Source organism: Rhodofomes roseus (assembly GCF_022264815.1).
Source record: "Rhodofomes roseus strain CIRM-BRFM 1785 chromosome Unknown C8Q71scaffold_3, whole genome shotgun sequence".
NCBI lineage: Eukaryota > Fungi > Basidiomycota > Agaricomycetes > Polyporales > Fomitopsidaceae > Rhodofomes > Rhodofomes roseus.
In genome coordinates, this window is record NW_025952959.1 from 1 (window position 1) to 17,879 (window position 17,879).

At 50.4% G+C, this 17,879-nt stretch overlaps 3 protein-coding genes across 3 annotated transcripts; 1 reads left to right on the top strand and 2 right to left on the bottom strand.

The window, feature by feature from the left end:
- Window positions 1-1,529: 1,529 nt before the first annotated feature.
- On the top strand, window positions 1,530-2,166 carry C8Q71DRAFT_720555 (uncharacterized protein; the record flags this gene model as incomplete). Its single annotated transcript, XM_047921373.1, has 2 exons — window positions 1,530-1,675; window positions 1,734-2,166. The coding sequence occupies 2 exons, from the start codon at window positions 1,530-1,532 to the stop codon at window positions 2,164-2,166; spliced, it is 579 nt and encodes a 192-aa protein (XP_047782626.1).
- A 6,459-nt stretch (window positions 2,167-8,625) lies between these two features.
- On the bottom strand, window positions 8,626-10,247 carry C8Q71DRAFT_853727 (uncharacterized protein; the record flags this gene model as incomplete). The annotated part of the gene is made up of 4 exons (XM_047926972.1): window positions 8,626-9,031; window positions 9,077-9,188; window positions 9,684-9,875; window positions 9,926-10,247. 4 exons carry the CDS (start codon window positions 10,245-10,247, stop codon window positions 8,626-8,628), a joined length of 1,032 nt encoding a protein of 343 aa, XP_047782627.1.
- A 3,891-nt stretch (window positions 10,248-14,138) lies between these two features.
- Window positions 14,139-15,194, bottom strand: C8Q71DRAFT_720557 (uncharacterized protein; the record flags this gene model as incomplete). The annotated part of the gene is made up of 8 exons (XM_047921374.1): window positions 14,139-14,212; window positions 14,259-14,350; window positions 14,375-14,396; window positions 14,502-14,589; window positions 14,619-14,727; window positions 14,844-14,865; window positions 14,908-14,974; window positions 15,018-15,194. 8 exons carry the CDS (start codon window positions 15,192-15,194, stop codon window positions 14,139-14,141), a joined length of 651 nt encoding a protein of 216 aa, XP_047782628.1.
- Window positions 15,195-17,879: the final 2,685 nt, after the last annotated feature.

Sequence of the window (17,879 nt, forward strand, 5' to 3'; positions counted from 1 at the left end):
CTCGCGCTTGGTGAGCCACTCCTGCCGTTCGCTAGCCGCCTCCCAATGCGCGGTGCTCTGATACGGTACGTGGGAGCCCACCTCTAGCGAGCCTGATGGATCGCACCACGCCCTCCACGCCCTCCGCCTCGCCGTTCAGCAGGCCCCGCCCACCGAGCGTGCCTGTCTGCGCGCCAACCCGCGGACGTGTCCACGGACCTGCCAACCTGCGTCTACCCGCACGTAAGCCATACCTGCGGCGGCAGGTCTGTACCCGGGCGGGTATGCCAGGTACGAGTACACGTCGGGACTGCCTTCGTATTGTATGTACTTTAAGCTAGTCACTGGTCATTGACAATGCATCTGTTCCGTGGACGTAATTACAGTGTGTATGTGACAAAAATCAGCAATTCTGTGTAGAACACAGGTAAACTGAGTGAATGAGCAAACCACAATAGTACCCACTGTCGGAAATCCACACAAAGACTAGCAACTGCTTTGAATTCCACCATTTTACCTGGAATTCTGAATCGGAAGGGGTGGGTCCAGGTAATTCCTGTGTACACCGCAATTGAGAGAATGTGCAATAATACCTGACTCTACCGTAAATGGCGGGATTTTTCTGGTTATTCATAGGGGAAGTTTTTCCCGATGCACCCGCCACCCCCCGCCGCCCCCACCCCTCCTCTCGTCGTGGACGATACCGCACGAATGCGGTATCTTCCAACTCTCCTGATGCCCTGATGCAGGAGAGTCGGGCGGTACTGCTTTCGCGCGGTTCCATGAGGTGCCGCCGACACAGCACGTCTGCCAACATCAGCCGCGCGCTGGTCGCCAGCGCCTAGCCAGTGGCTGCGCGTCCGGCGCTTACGTGAACCATTCTCTTCTCATAGGCTCCTCCCCTCGTCCCTCCCGACCACCCAACCGCCACTGTTCTGGAGTGACACACTGCGGCCACCGCCTCGGCGACACACCCCGCGTACCCGTCGTCAACTTAAATAGACGGGCCGGAGACTCAGACAGACATGACTTACAATCTGGGTGTCTTGCAGCTGCCCGGCCCCCCCAGATCAGTAAAACTACAGATTGCTTTAACTGGCTTAGGCAGCTTTGTGTGGCTTCGCATGGCTTGACAACTCACTTGATGTGCTTAGCTGTCTTAGGCGGCTTACCGTTTGCAGGCTGTTACTACACCAAACTTGACACGCTAAGCCATTAAGCGTCATTAAGCACCACTGTAAGTACACATGTGTTTGACGTAAACTAAGCCATTTGAAGCACCACAAATACATGGGCGTAGCCAAACAAATATGACCGGGTCACCCCAAGTGACCCATGTCAATCGGGATTTTGTGCAATTCCTCTGATGGCCCTGTCAGGGGCTTCATCAGTCAGATGAGGATCAGACATCTGAGCAAATGCCACCAAGCACTAGACAAGAGCGCTTAACAAGGGCAATTTTCCTAGACGGGCGTCTACATCTATCATTAAAGTTGCACTTCCATAACACCACAACATTGATCCTCCCCGGCATCACAATTCCTGTGGCTATGTCTGCCCCCACGCCCATCACCAACCATACCGCCGCCACGGTCATGTCAACAGCTCAACCCACGCACGGGACAGCTGGGCCCTGGTATATGTATTGGGTCAATCCAGCCACTATGGCGCCCATACAGAACCCATTCTTGTCCTTGTACGTAGACAGGACCACTTGTAACAATGCCGATAGTATGTTCATGAATGAACAGCAGGCACTATTGGGACTACCACAATGCTAATGGCAGCAGCAATGACAGTGGATGCAACTTCAACGCAATGGATCAGGAATCAGTAGATGAAGACATGGTCAACTCCCAGGCCAAGCCTTTTGAGTGCATGCCAGCAGAGGCCTACGAGGGGATGACTGATGAAGAAATCCTGGAGACCTTTGACCAGCGGCTGAAGGCAATGGAGGAAAAGTGGACGCAGCTGATGGCGGAAGCAAATGAAGATATGACTGAAGAAGAAATCCTGTGGAACCTTGACCAGCGGCTCACAGCAATGGAGGATATGTGGTCGCAGCTCACCGCAGATGCAGAGGATGAAGTAACAGATGAGGAAACCCTGCAGACCCTTGATGAACACTTGGCAGCAATGGAGGAGCATTTGATGCAAATGATAGCGCGAGCACAAGCTCATAACTAGATAATCTGGTATAATCTTGCTATACCCTGGATACCTAGTCCCTCTGCTTGCTATAGTCAGATGGTCACCTATGTCACTCTCCTCAAAGTCATGTGTACAAATACAACACTCTTTGGACATGGGATAGCAAGGTTATAGAAGGAGCTCCACAATAAAATGTATAGTTGATTACTGATTGACACTATAGACAGCCAACAGAATGTGGCCACTGCCATGGTAGCCAGCCAGCCAGCAAGATATATGATTGCTGTCCCCAGTTTCCATATTGGGCGCCACTGGAGTGCGTTTCATGGCCCCTCACCCCAGGACAGAGCAGCCAGCCACAGCATTTATTTGTATCTGTTGGTGCAAGTCGCGTCATCTGGGAGTTTCAAATTTTAGGTCCCGCTAATAGGACATTAGTATCAGTTACTTATATTTGCTTATCTGGGCCTCAAAAAGTCACGTGGACTCCTTCCAAATCGGGCGCCACTGTAAGGCGTTTCATCCCCTCCAGTCATAAGAACGATTCCTTCGTACCTCAGGGATCGTAACTGAGCGCTGCAGTGTTGGGAGCTGCTCTGGCTGCCAGGGCATGATTTGGAGTGACATAGTGAGTTGAGGAGATATGCCACTTGCCAACACTTTTGGGCCAGTTCATGAAATTTTCGTGGGCGGCGCCAACTGCTTCAAAGTGCCAGCCCAACGGGGCATCATCTTTATGCCTTTTACAACCTTCCATGCAACAACCTTCCACCCTGAATTAGTGCATTGCAGGGGTACGAGCAACCCGCGAGGGTCACGGGTACGGGTACCGCTGGGTAGGGATATGGGTAGCCAAATCCGGACCCACAGACCCGCCACCGGTACCTGCCGCTCCAGCGCGACTCACTTGGTGCCAGACACACTGGTTTGAATGCCCATGGGAACTCTCCACCATCGTGCGAGCACCCGAGCGCGTTGTGTGCAAATTTCTGCTAGACTCTTGTATTGACTCTCCTCCCTCCACCTCAATCCATGCACCTGCTTCTTCACCGTCCCAGCAGCACCCCGCAGCCCCTCACATCCCAATCTGGATGCCCGCTGTCTCTGTCACTCTCCCCGCCACCGCCAGCGCATTGCGTTCATGGTGCTGTCGATGGTGAGGCAGCGCGACCTTGCTGCTGCCCGGCCTTCACTGATGCGCCAGACAAATTTCGCTGTTCCCGCACTCAACGCAAAGAATGACGAGCAGCTGGCGGCGCGACACGCAAGAAACTGGCGTGAGACTGTGCCGCCAGCCAGCTACAACAGGCCTGCGTGCTTGCGTCTCAAACGCGAGCAATGCAGCATGCATTGCATCCGGCCAGCTGGCCGGGGGTACCGCCAGCAACGCCACAAGTGTCGCTGGGTACTCTCTGAGGGATGGGGCAAGAGAGGAGAGGCTGCGCGTGGCTGAGCACGCGCACATAAGGTACATTCATTCACCCTCACCACTGCTGTCTTAAATGCATCCAAGGATGCGGAGCAGACATGTGGTTAAGCGTTCAAACTGCCCGCGCAGGCAACATGCACAACGACCGCAAGCAGGCACAGGGCAAATGCCCCACACACAACGATGGCCGACGAATGCCTGCCGCATGCACAAGGTCGAGTGCAAGCAAACAGCGGAACGGGTAGGGGCGAGGTCAAGACCGAGCAGGCTGGCAGTGAGCAGACAGGCAGGTGAGTGCCACTATCCCCACCCTGCGCGCTCGTGCAAACACCCGGTTCACGCATGGCGACCATCAGCAGGCAGGGTAACTGCCCAACAATGGCCGGCCGACGGACACAATGTGCGCAGCACAGGCCGCACGAACCGTGACCGAGGACACAACACTCGTGGCCTGCCCACACGCGCACGCAGCACACACGGGCAATTGCCTGTGTCCTCGCATGCTCGCGCTGCGCATGTCCGAGTTGCCGCCGACCCTCGCCACCTCACCCCGACCCTCGCCTCCTCACCCGCCCGACCCTCGCCAATACCCGCACCCACGGTAACCTGCAAGACCCACGGATGACCCATACCATACCCGCCAGGCGGGACCCTGACCCCTGCGGATACGGGTACGGGTAAGCTCCCGGACACCCGGGGGTTTACCCCTGCAATTCACTACCCTGAATGCTTCTACGTAACCGACTGCAAACACCAATGCCAATTGGGGGTAGTACTGACCAAATGTGGGCAGCACGTGGCCGACTTAGGACCGCTTCTGTTAGAATCGAGCCCAATGAGTGCACTTTTATGTTCCTAACGGTACACCCGGGCTGCATATTCCCCATTGTCAACGGAAACCCAATGCTGGCTGGAGGAATGTGTCCGGAGGTTGCAAACCCACTGGCCGGCACCTGAGGTGCCCATTGTTAGCAGACTCGGTCTTATTTTAAACGGACCGGCTGGCAATAGTTCCCGGAAAATCAACAAGTGTTACTGAACAATGGTCCGGAATTTATTTTATGGTTGTAAATGGACCGGCCAAGATCAGGCACCTACATTTATAACAAACCGGCCGGAGCACATATACCCACATCATTGATGCACCAGCCAGAGCTCATACATTCACATTATCAATGCACCAGCCAGAGCTCATATACCTTGACTTATAATGCACCCGCAGTTCATGTACCTACATCTATAACATACTGGCTGGAGGTCATATACCTGCATTGCAAAAGGACCGGTCAGTCATAGTCTACCTACACCAAAAACAGACCGGCCGGTCATAACAGACCTACATCAGAAACGAACCGGCCGGTCATATGGAATCTGAATGATAATTGTGCCAAACATCTCAGAACACATATTCGAAGATGCACTGAGGTTTATGGACCATACACACACTGGACCTAGATTTTTTGGGCTTGGAATACATTGACAAGCATTCCCTTACATGTTCCCAATTTTATTAGGTACATACAAACCATGCCCATGCTTCAAAAGCACCATAAACGAGCTTTCTAGCCTGGAAACAGACCAGATCCAGGTTTTTCAGGCTGGAATTGCTTCAAAAGCTATTCTTGCACATGTGTTTAGCTCCCCAAATCATAGTTACAACAGGTCTCAGTGTTTTGCACAAGCACCGAGGTTTGCAGTTGCTTTGGTGCCGAGGGTGCACCAAGTCTCAGCACCGAGGTTTGCACTTCGCCTCGGCGCCGAGGTTGCACTTGCTTCGGCACCGAGGGTGCACCAAGTCTCGGCACCAAGGTTACACCAAACACTCGGCACCGAAGCAACTGCAAACCTCGGCACTGAGTGGACAATGTAATCTCGGTGCCCAGTTGTGCTAAACCTGAGGAATAATGGTGTTGACAATGATCACAAAAAGGCTACTGATGTTTGTTACACCAATGACCTTTTGTGTTTCAGTGAATGCAGGACAGTAGGTTCATTAGTAAATCTTCTAATGACATTACAAGGGTTTGTATGTGGTTACTTATAAAAAGTGATGTTTATAGCTCATTGTGTAGGGAATAGTCTATTGATAAGTAAATCTTCTATTGACACTTCAAGGATTTTCAATGCTTAGCCCAGTACAGCAGCTTTTCTTGTTCAGCCAGTAAGTAAGCTTATTGATAGCACTACACATATTTGTATCTCATCTTGTGGGGAACATTGGGTTGATAAGCAACTATTATGATGAGACTACAAGGATGTGTACATCTCATGCTGTTGTTATTGTACAGTAGACAGAACACTACATTACAAATGTGTAGTACTATGACAACTTCTGGCTGATTCTAGCGCCCACACTAAAGTTGGTAGCACTTACAGCTTGGAAGATTAAGCTCTGAGATTTGGCATATGTGCTGCTGGCTGCATGAACATACATTATAGCCACTAACCTAATGTGGGCAAAGAATACTGCCATAGTGAGGAGAGTAAGAAGGGAGCAGGGACATATGGATGGGTTGCTGATACATGTTCATTTATCCTCATACATTCTGCTATGTTATGATGGATGTTCTCATTACAAAGACACCCTACATATGTATCTGTATGTAGAAACCAATCCCATATGAATTCTATAGAATTAATACATGGGAAGCTAGTTATATTGCTCTGCTACAGTTGGGACTCATTGACTTTTCTGGAAATGCCAGATGGTTCAACCTTGATTTATGATTGTTACTATAATGTATTCATTTGTGATAAACAGACTCTATGGTGTTCCTTGAATTTGATTACTTCCCAATTGATATGAATTGTTAAAAAAGCATAATGTCATTTTCTCATGCAAGCAATGCATTTCAAGCTCAATCAATGAAGCTGAAGTAAGCTTATTAACCATTCCCTACAAGATGAGATAAAAACATCACTTTTTATAAGTAACCACATACAAACCTTTGTAGTGTCATTAGAATATCTCCTAATGAACCTACTGTTCTGCATTCACTGACCCACAAAAGGTCATTGGTGTAACAAACATCAGTAGCCTTTTTGTGATCATGTAGAAACTCAAGACTCCCTCACCAGAGCTGCCTGGGCTGCGGAGGGGGCACTATGCCTCTGAGGCGCACTATGGAGGTACACGGATAGCATCTTCATGTATCCCCTATCGCCACAATGGGCTGAAAGAATATGCACCACAGCATAATAGTGGCAAGAATCATGCCTTCCCTTTGTCACTCTTGACTCTTGTCAGCAGTACATACTTCAATACACCCACGGTGTAGCTTTAGTTCTCTCATCTTGGATGTGGGTACTACGTATTGTCCATAGCACTTACAAGTTTTGTGTCCTACCCACCGCACCACAGGTTGCCATCGGACAGCACGGGGACTTGCATCGGATTGCTGCACCCTTCGGGCGTGGGCTTTTGCCCGACTGTGGTTGTTTTCTTGATTCTTTCTTGACCCTCTTGTGTTATCTTTCCCAGTGTTGGTTTGGTACTAGAATCCCGTCACATGCATTTGTAATTAGGCTCAAGTGCTGTGCAGTATGTGGTCTGTAATATCATCAGTGCTCAGATTGTTATCTTGAGGATACCCTCATTCCTTTGCGCAAAGGCTCAACAAGGGAATAGACTGCACGCACATGCTGCCGCGCGCTATGGAGGAATGCACAGGGGACCTTGGCTCCTTCCTCTGGTTATTTTGGGACAAAGTATGCACGGTTGCTGGGGCACCACAAGTGTCATGGTCTACTCAAGACATGGTGAAGTGTCTGCTTGACATAGTGTGATTTGTATTTACTGTCTCTCGCCCATTGTGCCACCTGTCAAACAAGCCGCACTATGGAGGCGGGTACCAGAGTTGTCCCGCCTGTACGACAGTTGTTGAGCTCGAATTTATTCCGCATTTCTGCGGATTATTCTGAGCTCCATTGCCCTGTCCAAGTCACAATATGTGTCCTGTTGTGTTCTCCTTTATTCCACATGGACGCCATTACTGTACCGTGCATACTATATTTTTTCCAACCTCTTTCCCTTCAGTCTACCGTTTTCTATAATGTTTGACACTTCTGAGATTTGAACCATTGCACTCACGAGCTTTTCACTTGTTTGTTGATTTCGACTTTGTGGCTGTTCTACTATACAGATGTGGCTGTATTACGTAACACAGGCCGTAGACAGTTCGCCTCGTCGAGCTCTAAGTCCCTAAGACTTTACAGAGCTCGACTTAGGTGTGTATCTTTGCTTTCTTGAATATAAAGACTTTACAGAGCTCGACTTAGGCCTTTGGAATCGCTCTGAGGCGCACTGCAGCCAACAGCTGCATGGGCATCTGCTGCTAGACTGAGCCACAGCGCCGCTTGTCGCCACGTGTCCTGAACCCCCGTGACACCATATCTTCCACTGATGGGCCTTGAACTCCAATGAGCGGGCCGTCTGTTGCATCTCCTCACCCACCAGGACCAGCTGCTCTCGCCAGTGGTCACACTTGGCCTTCTCTCGCAGCCAGTTCACGTGGTGCACTGAGGGCCCATGAGCACTTTCCTCAGATCAGTAAGGCAATATTTGTTAGCCACTCTGAGCTCTCCGTATCCCCTCCCACATCAACTGCCCATATCCATGATAGCTCTTTGTGACAGCTTTTCTGCTCTGTGTGGTCTAGCAAGTGCATCGTCTTCTTGAGATCCTCTTTAGTCAGAGGTCGGTATCGCTGCAGCTGTGGTGGCAGCGTCTTCAACCATTCACAAAACACCTGCTTGGCTTCCACCTGGGCACTGCTGTTTGGCTGCAATGACTGCCCAGAGCTTCCCACTCCCTTTTGCTGTGATGAGTCCCGGCCCATGGCCTTGTGATAGTCTTTGAACTGCTTCTCCATTTTGGCCACTTTGGCATCCCCCATCAGCACCCGTGTCATGCCCGTTTGAGCCAAGGTGTACAGGCAGGTGCACTCTGTGATGACCTTCGTCACTCCGCTGATGTCCTTGTATGCTCTCGTCTTTGTCCTTTGGCTGTTAGCGAGGCGAATCTTTGTGCAGAATAGAACAAATTTCATGCCGAGGGCCATATGAAGTCAGTGGAGGGCATCGTTTGCCTGACCCTCCCACAGGCAGAGCTCCCGACAATCCATCTTGACCTTCCCCAGCTCTTCCAACCTCACCTTCCCCAATGTTGATGGCAGTGGAAGTGAGATGGACTCTGGCAATATCTCATCTTCAGGTTCATCCATCACTATGTGGTCCTTGCCCAAATCAGGTTCCTCTTCAAGATCCTCCCATTCCTCTCCAGTGTAGACCCCAGGGCGTCGGGCCACTTCATTGTCTGCCTCCTCATCGTCAGCACACTTCCAGTAGCCAGCTGCTTTGCTCGAAAAGCGATCCACTGCTTGCTTCAATTTGTTGTCCTTCTCCACAAGCTGGAGTCTGTCCGGCAGTAAGGCCTGCTTCTTCAGCTTTCGTGCCAGCACTCTTATGGCAAGCCTGTTCACATCAGCGCAATACCAACTCTCAGATCACAGCACCCACTGTTGCTCCTGAATCAAGATTCCCTCCGCCAGCCACGACGTAGATCCGGGGCTGTCCTTCTGTTTGCCCTCCTCTTGTTCAAGCAGAAGCTGCATCTGCTTCTTACTAGGGGCTGCATCACTGCCAAGACTGCATCTCGGATATATTTGTTGGCTGCAGTGCGCCTCAGAGCGATTCCAAAGGCCTAAGTCGAGCTCTGTAAAGTCTTTATATTCAAGAAAGCAAAGATACACACCTAAGTCGAGCTCTGTAAAGTCTTAGGGACTTAGAGCTCGACGAGGCGAACTGTCTACGGCCTGTGTTACGTAATACAGCCACATCTGTATAGTAGAACAGCCACAAAGTCGAAATCAACAAACAAGTGAAAAGCTCGTGAGTGCAATGGTTCAAATCCCAGAAGTGTCAAACATTATAGAAAATGGTAGACTGAAGGGAAAGAGGTTGGAAAAAATATAGTATGCATGGTACAGTAATGGCGTCCATGTGGAATAAAGGAGAACACACCAGGACGCATATTATGACTTGGACAGGGCAATGGAGCTCAGAATAATCTGCAGGAATGTGGAATAAATTCGAGCTCAACAATATTGATGCAACAAGCGTGCACCTTTCTCTTGGGTGACCTCATAGGACTCCATGACCAACAGATCTTGTCCTCTCTCCATCCGTGCTCTCATTTCAAGCTCCTTCCATTTGGCCAACAGTTCTGTGTCGCTAGACTCCTTGAGTTCCTGTAGCAGCTCTTGGCACAGCTCCTGTTGCTTCTCAGTCTGGATGAACCTCTGAGACAGCATCTTCACTGCATTTTGGGTAAGCAGGGGACTGACAGTGTTGGCAATGCGAACACACCCATGCTGATTGTCTTTCGCCAATTGGTGTCATTCATATGGTCATCAATGACCTCTTTCCTATGAGATGTTGCCATGGCGCGCGTACTGCCTGGTATGCGATTAAGCGGGGCCCATAACGTCTCAATGATCTCGCTGTCTACCTGCCCAGCGCCAGGAATGAATGAAGGCGAGTACTTTGGTAAACAGTCGTGCTGGTGGCTGTGGATGTGGAACAGGCCAATTCCCCAAATTATGTCGGCCGCCTCAGGCCAGCTGAGGTGTGGGCCCTGAGAAAACCTCCCCAGGACCTTCTTGCTGTACTGGTATGCGATGTCGTACATGATAAGAAACGTTTGGACGCCTGTGTGATGCCATAGTGCCTGGGAAAGTGCATAATCCATGTTCATTTGCCTGGAGCCTTTAAGCTAGCCTCTTCAAGCAGACAATGGATATTGTACTCACCATTCCCCCTTCTGGAAATCCACCACCGCATGAGGGATGAAGCAACCATGTCACCCACAGGCAACTGTGCCAATGCCCGTAGCTTCCATGTCATGGCGGTTGGCATTGGCTTGATTGACGGCACAATGAGCGTGACAGCTTGATTGCTAGAGTGCCCTGAGCTTAAGAAACTGCCAAACTGAGCTACCTACCTCTCACTGTTCCAATGTGCCCTAGAGGTGATTCTTGTATGGTGCATCTGTCACCATGAAGCCATGCCTGTCACCAATAGCTACATCATCTGTGGGCCAGCGCATCTTCAAATGCTTGGTGCTGAAGTTGCTGTCTATGACAAACGTCTGCATAAACTTCCACAAGGCTTGTCTCCCGGACTGCAACAAACAAGCGGGGCGCTTACCGGTCGGGATCCTGTTCCCAACCTGCCTTGAGGTTGACTCCGGGCATTGGACAGGCCACACATCCCAGTGCAAGCTCACCCGGACCCACTGGCCCTTGTTCATGACCAAAGCCATGCCATTTGCAATATTTGAGGTTTTGCCACTGTTGGCTGACATGCAGAAGCTTGCAGTAGTGGTTTTGTAAACAGTCAGACAGTGCCATGTTGTTATGGTTCTGTTTTTGTTTATAGACAGCTAGTTACCGAGTTTATTGCCGAGTCAATAGGAATAGTAACCTCGGTAAAAGTGATTTGGAGCTACATGGAAGTATATAGAAAATCAAGGAGTGTCGTAGAAGTGTATAGTACATGTCCTTAACTCATTTACACCGCTTCAGAGGCCATTCTAGGAGAACAATAGGATCATAGCCTTACACTTCATTGTTTCCAACGAGGCAAGCTATGTCACCAAGTCATCCTAGTACAGCCACAGTACAGCCACTGTTTCAGGACTGTGATTCCCGAGGCATTACCGAGGCATGCAAGAATCCGCATTTTTGGTGTACAGCCTAAGGATAGCACAGCCATTCAACACAGCTTCGGGAATGGCTCGGTAATTGTTGCACAGCCATTCCTTTCTATGTATCAACAAAACCATTATAACTCGGTAATTGATAGGTAATAACCACCATTTACCGAGCATACAATAGCTCTTGTATCAGTACTGAAAGCATCTGGTCATAATGAGTAAGAACACACTAGAGACTCGGTAATAGTCCGTTTAGTAGATACAGTAACAAGCGCTTCTAAAGCATCAAAACGTCGGTAATCAATACCTCGGTAATAAAACAATGAAAGTGCTACATTGATGTCCATTGAGTGGAATAAAGGAAAGATAAGGAGAGTAAGATGAGCACATAACAAACCTTCATTGATGCAGCCACTTGGTAAGTACATACTTCTAACAAGTTTCTGTGTGCTCTGAGGCTATCAAGCCTCTATCCCCAACAAGGGCGGGCTATATATGTCAATTTTCAGTGCTCTCCCATGTTGGGAGAGCTCTGCACATGAATGTAAAGGCACCCACAGTCCACCTGCATAGCCTGCTGCCTTCATCCCACCTGCAGCAGGCCTGCAGCATGACCACCCACTTTATACAACACACACGTGCTGCCACCACCCAATGGCAATACACGTGGTTTTCCCATGTCAAGAGAGCTGTGTGCGTGCACATCACTGCACTCACTGTCCCTGCAGAGCCCCACCTTCCCACTGCAGGCCTGGGGCACAACTACCCACCTTCTATGGCACATGTGCACCACCGCCCAATGGCAATAGCACATAGCTCTCCAACATTGGGAGAGCTGTACGCATGCATGTAATGACACCTGCTGTCCATTGTAAGACTGGTGGCATGGCCATCCACTTCCTACGTCAAACATGTTCTTGCCACCACCCAATGGCAACAGCACACAGCTCTCCAATGTCAGGAGAGTCATGTGTTCATATGTAGCACCATGCCCTGTTTGTCATCCAGCCTGCCACCACATTCTGTGACAATGCATGGCTTTCAGAGGTTGGGAGACTTGAGCTAGTACCGCTCAGCGCTATCTCCGTTACCTTATTTACCTGTGGCTGTGATGACTACATTATCTCCATGTTCTGTTGTACTGTACAGTGTCCTACAATTGTGTAGTATAGAAACTGCAGTGCTATGGCGAATTGCAACATTGTTGTTATGCAACAATAAGAAGTGGAGCACCTGGGAAGGCGACAGCCTATACAAGAACTATCTTCAACCAAAGACGCAGCCTAACTAGGGCTTACTCTCATCTAAGGCTTCGGTACGATGGGGCATTTGAGATGGGGCATTCAAGAGGACAAGCTGTGTAGGCTTCCTCAAGGACTCCTGATTGGTTGGTTCTATCTGGGCTTGGTTGTCATCAGCCGCCAGGGAGAGAGGAAGAGGGGACAAGCAGAGATAGAATTGAGAAAACCAGGTCAAATGTGAAGTTTGACTGTACAGCAGGTTTAAATACAACAACAGTGGAGCAATCAATTTGGATCAACACATAAGCGGATCACAAGGGCAGTGTCCAGTAGCATACAGTACAGATGGCAAGCCGGTGCTACAATCAGCTGCCCAAGATAGATAGTTGCTCAGCTGAGCGATGAAGAAGAAAATGACATAGTGATGTGAACAAACAGGGACCAACCATTCCATAACAATTGGAAATAAAATTTGAACACATCAGAATCAATCTTTATGGAAGTGCGACCACCTAGCGACCTTGCACAGAAGGTGCTCAACCATTATCTCATCAAATCCAATGCTCTGCTTTGTAGTGTCGGGTAGAGAGTAGGATTTGAAGGTAGGTAAGACCACCAAGCGCACCTGACTTGATGTGCCATACCGTGCTTCCCATCTCCTCTGCTGTAGGGTCTGCAACAATACCTTAATAAACAAAGTCTGAGGCAAGCAGCGTAGATGAAAGGGCACCAATGCCAGGAAGTCGCTTCTTTGGCTCACCACCGCACAATTGCAAATCCTTCAAGGCTGTTGTGTACTTCACCGGCTGCTTGCACAAAAGCTGCTTGGCATGGAAAGCCTCCTGGTTGAAGTACATTGCCGCATTCTCTGTCTTGCAGTCTTGGCTGTACGAGCCGTCTCCTGCAGGGTTGCAAATGTAGTACAGTTCATTGGCATGACCACACATATCAACCATATGCTGAAAGTTTGCGTGGTTTGGAAAGAGAGAAGGCTGTTCAAGGGATCATAGACAGGAGAATGTGATGCCATGGAAGATGAACATGCTAGGAAGTGCACCAGGCTTGCAGATGTTGGTAGGGTGGAAAGGTCCAGACTCGGATTTCATCTTCTTCCGGGCCATGGCAAGCTCGCAGAAGGGTACACAATGGTCCTCATCCTTCAATTACTGAAGTGCAGAGAGTGACTCCGGGAGGGGAATAGAGCTGTCGTGAAGGTGCGGGACATAAAGGAGGCACTCCATGACAAACTCCTGAAGACGTATAAGCCCAACTCTCTGTGCCTCCTGAGCATGGACAGGGTTGGTATGGATAGTGCCAGAGTGTATACCAGCCAGAAGGCAACAGAAAAGGCGGAATGACTGCTACTCCAGGGCTTCAGGATTGGAGAGTACAGGCAGTGTAGCCGGATTTGTATGCAGGAACACAACGCACTTGTCACTGATGTGCTCAGTGCATTGCTGTGACATGGGGAGAAGGGAAGGGCGAGGAACACAGGACATCATTGGTTGCAAAGGCTGTCACGAGCATGCTCACAAAGAGAGCAGCCAGGAAAGAAGTTGGTTCAGGGAATCCAAGCCAGGTGCACATCATGTTGTGGACAGTCTCTACCACAGGGTCAATATGCTCATCCTTGCAGACAGTTTTCTTTGGCAGAGTTGCATCCATGGGAGGGAGCTCTGAGAGGAACATTGATCTTGCCTACACAAGACATCAGCAAGTGGAATAAGGAGAGCTAGATACATACCTTTGCAAACCTCATGCAAGTACTGAGGTGCAGAGACATTCAGCTGACTGCTGGAGAAGCAGACGTTGTCCAGGTCCCCCATGCAGAAGGATCTGTGCATGCACTAGATGTCGTACAGCAATTTGTAGGTGTTGGGTACTACCATACACATTATGTGCATGCTGTTCTTTGCACCAATCTACATGCCAGTCTATCTGCCCATCAAACCCACAGAAAGGCACAAAATCACCTGATTTAGCTCACAGTGTATGGAAAGATCCTCTGGCTCATCCACTTCATCCTCTGCAAACTGCTTTGCACCAATGCTTGGACTGATTAGTTTCTGGGAGCACTGGTGAGATTGGCCAATGTTGTACACACAAGCTTCTGGCTTCTCTTGACCAATATTGGGACACCCTCACGCTTGTGGAAGAGACACTCAACATTGGCACCATTGACCCACTGCTTCTTGATCCTGTCGTACTGGGCACTGCAAGCAGGTTATGCATATAAGGGCTCCAAGCCTATTGTAGGTTTCAACCGTGCCAGGGGCCATGTCCCTACAGCCCAATTAGCAGAATATCTTTGTACACACAATGTACTCACTGTTCTGCAATGACAGTCACGGCTAGAACATCATGCTCATGGCTCAAGTTGGGGACCAACTCACCATCAAGCCCAATGTGAGCAGGCCACAGGTGCACATGGTCACGTGCACCAATGTGCAGCCAGCCTACCTGAACATGAGCGCCTACTGATTATTTTATTCTGAATTCTTACATCATCAGTTGCATCGGCTGGGGTCTCTCCAGGGACGGGCCAGTGAACATCTTGCTCTGTCCATGCTGTGGCTGCTTCCTCGCAGGTGTCCATGACCTGTAGATAGCTGTTGTTCACCGCCAGTCCCCTACCAACAAGGGATGGGTGTGGCTTGTTCAGCCAGAACATGGGCGGCATTTGCTCCAGCCGCACAGGTGCATCCACAAGTACACCTTCAATACTTGCCAGGACAACCACAGGTATGCCAAATTCATAGTGTTTGGAGTACCTACCATGGGTTGGAACATTGTGTATGGTGAAACAGCACTACTGACCATAGGTATTTGTCATTCTCAAGCCTCAATTTGCCCAAGAGACTCCGTGGGATTGTTGGTCACTGCAAATTCATACTCTGCAAGCCCAAATGCATGAGAACACATGGATGAGTGTTTGTGTAACTGTATATATCTAGGAATTGTAGACCTGAGAGACGGTGGATGAGATGAGAGTGATAGTGAAGACACATGGAGTCTGGTGCGACAGGCTCAGCCACTTGCCACGCAAGGTTCACTTGTTGACAGGTCAGAAATTTGACCTGTCAACAAGTGATCTTGCAATGTAGTCTCCCAGACTCCACCGCAAAGTGCTACATAGAATGCTTCCCCGGCCAGAAAACCAGGACACACTGCTTTTGCCACATCATCAACCTTGTAGCAAAAGCGCTCCTGCATCAGTTTGAGCCAATTAAGCGAAAGAAAGGCAGTACTAGTACAGACATAAACCCCCCGGTGGGTCGGTACCCCCCAATGGGTCACCTTCCTAATCAGGGGGTACCCATACCAAAAACGGAAACAGCCAACACGCAACCTCGGGGATGGGTCGGCGTCCGCGTCAAAAATTACCTGAATGGGAAGGTGGCCCATTGGGGGGTACCGACCCACCGGGGGGTTTATGTCTGTACCTTGAACGAAGACATCCCCGACTTTGCGGACACGTCCCTTGACAATTTTGAGAGGGATCTCTTGGAGCTAGTGAAGGCCCTCGACTTGGAGGGTGATGCAGAGGGAGCGGACACTGAGGCAGATGACGTCTCTGGCCTCATCGACGAACTTGAAGAGCTCGACCCAGAGGCACGTCGGGCACAGCTTGAGGGTGTGCGACCCGTGAAGCTCGTTCTGTTCAAGATAAGCATGCACATGTACCGACGTTGAGACTGGATGACTCACCAAGAGGGGCTGTGCTTTCAGCTCCGCAAAATCTCCCTGGCAATCCACCACTCCATGACGATCCTCACACCACTTTGGCGGAAACTTTTAGTGAAAGAAAAACTCACCAAGAAGACACTCCCACACAATGTTGCAACACATTGGAATTCAACATTTGAAATGTTGGATGCCATGTTGGAGTATCGGCTTGGAATCACTGCAATAACACAAGATCAAGAGCATGGTCTGTGCAAGTACAAGCTCACCAAGAGAGAGTGGGAGATTGCCATGCAACTGCATGACGTCCTTAAGGTTCGTCACCTAGTCACTTTGTGGGTCCGCTTTTCACTTACCTGTTCTGACCCTCTCCCTCTACCATCAACTTCCACACACGCCGGTGTTGCATTTTCACCGCCTGCATGCTGCCCTCCTTTGCCACTCAATTTAGTATCAATGGGCGTCCCTCGCATTCAATGTGTCTCCCTCACCATTTGACATGCCCTCGCCGCTTGCCACGCCATTGCCACCTGATGATGTGGCCACTGCGCTGGTCGCCGCTGCATGCACCCTTGCCGTGTAACCACTGGTCAACGCTTGACTTGGACACGGCCATGGCTCGACGCAGTCGTGCTACTTGCAGCTCAATGTGCCCTCGCTGCTTGCTGCTGCATGCACCCTCACCGCCGGGTCAATGCTCGACTTGTGTGGCCGTGCTGCTTGCCAGCGCTCATTGCTTGACATGGCTGTGCTGCGCGCGACCGCTGCAACATGGCTGACACCCCTCACCACTCAATGTGCCCTTGCCACCTGATGAACCCATGACAACATAGCCATGCTGTTTGCCGCATTGCTCGACATGACCGTGCTGCTTGCGACTCACCGCGCAACGTGGCTGCCGCCCCTCACCGCTTGATGCGCCCTCGCCGTCCAATGATGTGGGCATGCTGCTTGCCACTGCATGCACCCTCGCCGCCTGGTCAACGCACGTTGTCCTGAGCCCAAATTGTTTGGCTCAGGGACAGGTGTCATGATCAGACACACACAGCCGATACGCCGCCCACGCACGCCTACCGTACCACTTGTACGCACACACCACACTGCGCGCACGAACCAGCGGAACCACCGAAATGCGCGGTATACGATGCACAATACGCCGTACAACACACGATACCCAGTACAACGTACAGTCTATCACACGGTACAGGTGACACGCAGTACGTGCAATACAGCTCGGTATGTGCGATGCGCAGTACATTGTGCGCAGGCGAACCTGTAGTGCATGACCAAGGACCGATGATGCGCGCCTCAGTCATCCCTACTCAGGCCCAGCCAGGGGCAACAGGGGGGGACGACTCACCTCGAAGAATAGGCTGCACAGATGATCCTGTGACTCACTGCGACTCAGCGCGACTCGGCAGTGACTCATAACCGGTCAAAGGAGGAAGGAATAGGGATGCTCAGAACGCGGCCCAGAACCGGGTCTGGGTGGTGCGGATCTGTTGTCTGGGTGGTGCAATCTTGGGGTAGAGCCACACGGCCAACGTCATGAGTTCCCACATCTCATCTTTATTCCGCCTCACACCAACCTCACACCGTCGCTGCTCAGCTCTCTATGGTAAAGCTTCAACTGTTTATGGCAGGGTGACCTCCCAACTTGGAGTGCCTGCTTTGAGTATGT